This window comes from Geotrypetes seraphini, chromosome 7 (genome assembly GCF_902459505.1).
Source record: "Geotrypetes seraphini chromosome 7, aGeoSer1.1, whole genome shotgun sequence".
In the NCBI taxonomy this organism is placed as follows: domain Eukaryota; kingdom Metazoa; phylum Chordata; class Amphibia; order Gymnophiona; family Dermophiidae; genus Geotrypetes; species Geotrypetes seraphini.
Window position 1 is genome coordinate 45288073 of NC_047090.1, and position 6000 is coordinate 45294072.

Here is a 6000-nt window from a genome sequence, read left to right on the forward strand (position 1 = left end):
TAACGGGCTTAAACACTAGTAAATAAATAAAACAAATAGAAATTATTTTCTACCTTTGTTATCTGGTTTTTGCTTAACTCATCATTCTCGTCCTTCCATCCACTATCTGCCCTCTCTCTGCCTCTTCCATATCGCATCTGTTCTCTTTCTATGCCTCTTCCATAAACTGTCAGCTTCTCCTTTCATCTCTCCCTCCCCATTGGTGTGGCATCTGTCTGCTTCCCTTCCATCTCTTCCTCCCTCCCAGCAGATTTTAGCATCTCTCTCTCCTCCTTTCCTCCCCTCAGGTCTGATATCTGTCTCCACCCCTTCCTCCCTGTTCTGGCATCTCTCCGCTCCTTTTCTCCTGCTCTTCCTCGGTCTTCCTTTTCAATTTATTTTCTATCTCTGTCTAAATTCTTTCTTGCTATCAGTTCTCAATTTCCCTCTTTCATTGTGTCTACCTTTAGCTTGCCACCTTTTTCCCTCACCCCTTCCAGTATCTAACTCTATCCTCTTCCCCCAATCCAGCATGGCCCTTTTTTCTTTCTTCTCCCCACTTCCTTCCAGCGTCTGCTCCCCTCTCTTACCCCCTTCTATTCAGCATCTGGGTGTCAGGTCAAAACCGCGGAAGACAAAGGTGCGCGCCGACAACTGAGCGTAGCGCGGAGGCACGCGCCGAAGAAAATAACTGTTTTTAGGGGCTCCGACGGGGGTGTGTTGGGGGGAACCCCCCCCACTTTACTTTATACAGATCGCGCTGCGTTGTGGGGGCGTTGTGGGTGGTTTGGGGGGTTGTAACCCCCCACATTTTACTGAAAACTTCACTTTTTCCCTAAAAACAGGGAAAAGTTAAGTTTACAGTATAATGAGGGGGGTTACAACCCCCCAAACCACCCACAACGCCGCCGCGATCTGTATTAAGTCCCGTCGGAGTCCCTAAAAACTGTCATTTTCTTCGGCGCGCACCTCCATCTTGCGCTCAGTTGTCGGCGCGCGCCTTTGTCTTCCGCGGTTTTGTCTATGAACCCAGCATCTGTCCCCCCCCTCTCCCCAACACTTCCATTCAGCATCTGTCCTCCCTCTCTCCCACACTTCCATTCATCGTCTGTCCCCCCCACATTTCCATTCATCGTCTGTCCCGCTCCCCCACACTTCCATTCACCATTTGTTCCCCTCTTTCTACGCCTTCCATCTACTGTTCAACCTCTCTCTCATCCCTGCCATCCACTGCCCTTTCCATCTTCCCTCTTTCTATGTCCCTTCAATAAACTTGCTATCCTGTGCCCCTTCTCTCCTTTGCACAAGATTCATTTCAGCTTCACCTCCTCTCCATTTTTCTGTCTCCACCCTTTCCCCTATGCTCTGGCATTTCTCTCTCTTCTCCTTTCCTTCCTGCCTTCCCACGCAATCCCATGGCCTGGCATCTCATTCCTTTCCTTCTCTTCTATCTCTCCCCCTACATGCTCTGGCATCCCCTCTCCTTCCTTTCCCTCTGGTCTGGCATCTGTCTCCTTTGTTTCCCTTCCCTCCCCCCATGCCCTGGCATCTTTCTGCTCTCCTTCTCTTCTATCTCTCCCTCCCCTTCCATTATCTGGCATTTTTTCTCCTTCCTTTCTCTCCCTCCCTCCTTCCTTGCCCCTGGTCTAGCATCTGTCTCCTTCCCTTCCCTCCCCCTTCATGGTCTGGTATCTCCTTTCCTTCTGCTCCCTCCCATGGGCATCTCCCTTTCTTCTCCTCCCCCTTCCCTGGTCTTCCTTCTCCCTCCTTCCCTCTCTCTCAACTGGGTGCAGCAGCAGCATTTCTCTCCTCCCCCCCCGACTGCCTGGTGAGGTGAGGTCACTTACCTCCCTTCCACTCTCTCGCTGTCTTCTTGCCCACCGCCCATAAGCGAACTGAACTCAGGCCGTGGGGCTCTAACACTGCACGTGCCAGCTTCCCTGCTCCTCCAAAACAGGAAGTTACGTCATTCCTGTTTCGGAGGAGCAGGGAAGCTGGCGCATGCAGTATTAGAGCCCCACGGCCTGGATTCAGTTCACTTGCGGGCGAGAGGGCAGTGAGGGAGGGAAGCTGATCTCACCAGGCAGTTGGGGGGCCCCTGCCCTGATTGCTCCCCCCCCTAACACTGGCCCTGGGGCCCCACTGATATTTTCGGGCCTGAGGCACATACCTATTGGGCCTACCCTTTAATCCGGCCCTTACCATGAGGATGGGCTACTGGGCTAGATGGACCATTGGTCTGACCCAGTAAGGCAATTATTATGGAGGTTAGGGAAGGGATGGGGTAGGGTAGGGTGGGGTGGGATTTCATTAGGCCATCAGGGCAATGTGTCTGCTAGGGGGTTTGGTCAGTGGGTCTGCTGGACCACCAGGATATCTTAATTTGGGGTGGGGGTGAAGGGGTCCACTGGAATTTTTAAGTTTGGGGTAGGGGTTTGAAAGGTTGAATTTACCTTAAGCACCCTGTACCCTGCAAATGAGTAACCAGATACACTGGATACATTATATAATTCAATTAGATGAATGACCTGGAGTAAAAGTGTTGTCTTTTCTGTCTAATTTTGAATTTCTTATTTGCTTGTGCATTAGATTAAACACCACCTAGATATGCATTGTCATTTAAAGGTGCTATAAAAAGTATTTTAAATAAATAATATATTCTAGTCACTTATTTGTCATATTTTTTTTATTATGAGCAACCCAGCCAAGTCAAAGTGCTATATAAGAATGAAAATAATTTTTTTTAAAAAATATTATTAAAGATTGTTAGATAAGGGGTTGTTAATTGCATATGCCTTGAATAGATGATATTGGTTTATTCACAGTCTGTCCTTTCCAGGCAAACAGTTTAGACCAGTGGTCTCAAACTCCCGCGAGTTTGAGACCATTGTTTTAGACTGTGACAATTTCCTTTTCCCCAATGCTTACATCACAGAAGATCCAGGATCATATTACTGTTTCATTTGTAAGCCTTGGCTTGAGCAACTCTGAAACTCTTATGAGAGAGTTGAGAGTATAATAAGTTGGAAAAATGGCTAAGAGGATGCCATTAAGTGTGTCAGTTCTGTGAACTACTGGTTTGTTGCTCTAAATATTATCTAAATTTTTGTTCTTTCCTATCATTGATTGTAGTTCTTCCCCTTCCTCATGTGCCAGTTTGTTTTGTTCTTGTTAGTCATGTCAGTCATAAAAGTTTGTCTCTTGATGTTTCTTTGATGTATTTGATGTTTCTTTGTTCCCTACATTTTATAATTTTTATTATGTAAAGCCAGTTTGATTACAGAGAAGGCGGGATAACAAATTTTAAGAAACTTGAAACTATCTCATAATGTTGTTATACAACTTTTATTTTTCCCTGTCACTCTTTCTTCTTCTTTTTCTTCCTCCTCTCAGCCCAATTTTTCTTTCCTTGGTCTTTCTTTATTCTGTCCCCTCTTTCTATTTCTCCAACTTCTCTATTGTCAGGATAAATTAATAAATTATCATCTCTTGTGTTACAGCTCAATGATGAATTAGAGAAATGTGAGCGAGAAAATGCAGACCTGCAAGAGTTTGCCAATGCTGTTCTACAGCAAATAGCAGATCATTGCCCTGATATCCTGGAACAAGTTGTCAACGCCTTGGAGGAGTCATCATGACCCAACCTTCTTGATAGATATTGGGAGGGAGCAGCTTGTCTCTCAGATAACTCATAGAGTCACACAACAGAGAGAAGCACGAACAGAAATAATGAAAAAAATGTTTTATTGCACCTTTTGTGAAACAAACTCAAGACCTCCAGTTTCTTAGTGCTCTCTGATCTGTGTTTGTGCGCTTATATATTCAACCTGTCTAGTGTTAAATATTTAAGTAATTTTCTAGGGAGCCTCCATGCTTAACTACACCCTACTAGAAATTTACACTACAGTAAGTGAGACGAAAGAGAGCGATGGTGAATCTCATTGACTTGTGTTTTTGTGAAAATATTTGTTTTTCAAGATGTGATTCCTTGACATTGAGCATGGTCAACTACACTAGCCTTGTGAGAAAATTTGACAAAAGTAGCTTACTGTGGACTCACTGATTATATCAGTGATGTATATGAGAAAACATTATAGTTATCATTCTTAAAAGTTTCCACCCACATGCAGGATACAATCTTTCATATAAGATATGGATAAATGATGGCTTATTGTGGGATGAGGAAAGTAGAAATTCACATATTTTCTGATTGGTGAATTCATCAACATGACCTCAATGTTTCACCAGTCAGTACACATGGTTTTAACTTCTTAGGAAATTGGGATAATTTCTTCTTGTATTGGACATCCTAGCCTGTTTTGTTATTTCTGGTGCTTCATTTAAAGTAGATTTAAAGAAAGAGTTGCTAGCAACAAAATACTAAAAGATTTAAAATGAACAGCCTACAGCACATTTGCACTTTTCCCACAATCCCAAATTAACAAAAAACAACCTTGAAATCTCTGATAGCTTTAGCATTGTGTAGTAGTAGATCTTTGTACACACAAATCCATTGTGAAAAACGTGGAGAGTCAGAATGATGAGACTGTCACAGATATGCCAATTACACAGAGTAGTACCACCCATTCAGGCAGGAAGCAATGGTGTTCTTTCATTCTCTGTTTAGTGTGAAAAGTATTATGGTGTGGTCAAGTATCATTCATCAAATCAACCTGTTTGAGACTGAATTGTAATGCAAAGGATAAGAGATCTCATGAATTTCATTTCCTGAACCTCATCTCTTTTGTCATTTTGGTACTGTTAGGTATGAGCAGAATCCTTATAAGATCATAACTACGTTTTTAAGGACCCAAGCTGATCCTAAGAATTTTTCAGAGCAGCATCTACAAACTAGAGCAGTGGTCCCGAACCCTGTCCTGGAGGACCACCAGGCCAATCGGGTTTTCAGGCCAGCCCTAATGAATATGCATGAGAGAGATTTGCTTATAATGGAAGTGAAAGGCATGCAAATCTGCTCCATGCATATTCATTAAGGCTATCCTGAAAACCCGATTGGCCTGGTGGTCCTCCAGGACAGGGTTGGGGACCACTGAACTAGAGTATGCCTAAGTATTAAATATAGATCAGAACTTAACAGTACAGAGGCCATCATTCACAAGAAGATGTGGTTATGAGTTTAGGTAATTTCTTTTATAGATTAAATACAGATCAAATAAGTATTTCCCTATCCTGTCCCAGTCAAACCCACTTAACAGCAGATTAGAAAAACAGTATACATAAAGAAAACGAATATACTAAAATAAATAAAACTTAATCTAACTAAACTAAACCTTAAGTTTATATACCGCATCTTCTCCACAGATGTGGAGCTCGGCACGGTTTACAAGAACTTAAATATAGGAAGCGAAATAAGGTTTACATGAACTTAAATGTAGGAAGAGAAGAATGGGGTTGCGTACAGGGGGGAAGAAAGAATTACATTTTTGTGAAAAGCCAAGTTTTCAGGTGCTTAAGGAATAATTGGAGGGAGCCCAGGTTCTGCAGCGGGATAGTAAGATCGTTCCAAAGCCCTGTGATTTTGAAGAGGAGGGATTTTCCCAATTTACCCGCATAGAGGATAGAGAGGGGAATCTTTTTTATGGTTATAAATTAACTACATAGAATTAAATAACTTGATTATTTACTGCTTCTATTAAACATTTTAGTGGTCATGGCTCTGATTTTAACTAGAAAATTTACCAATATTCTCATTTTAATTCTCAAACATGGCAGTGGTTTCTGTCTTACTCCCACCCCCTTCTATTAAACTACACTACAGATTTTAGCGCAGAGAACCGCACTGTATGGCCCGCACTACTCCCAGTGCGGGTCATTCAGCGCAGAGAGCCGCGCTAAAAACTGCTAACGCAGTTTCATAGAACAGGTTAGAGAGAACTATTTCAACAACTTGTCATCTAAACTGGAGAAATCAAGTCCATCATGGCACTAGTTCAAAAGCAGTTAAATGTTATGAATTTATTATAATAAGAAGTGACTTTTAACTCACTATTTCCCATTACA

At 42.6% G+C, this 6000-nt stretch overlaps 1 protein-coding gene across 8 annotated transcripts in view; it reads left to right on the top strand.

Annotated features, from left to right (window-relative positions):
* ERC1 (ELKS/RAB6-interacting/CAST family member 1) overlaps positions 1 to 4831 on the top strand; it is a 509833-nt gene extending 505002 nt beyond the window's left edge. For all 8 annotated transcript variants that reach the window (XM_033952310.1, XM_033952317.1, XM_033952311.1 and 5 more), the window contains one exon: positions 3480 to 4831. In XM_033952310.1, the coding sequence (XP_033808201.1) occupies positions 3480 to 3617 (138 nt within the window). In that variant the 3' untranslated portion in view covers positions 3618 to 4831. The remainder of the gene's footprint in view (positions 1 to 3479) is intronic.
* The last annotated feature ends 1169 nt before the right edge of the window (positions 4832 to 6000 follow it).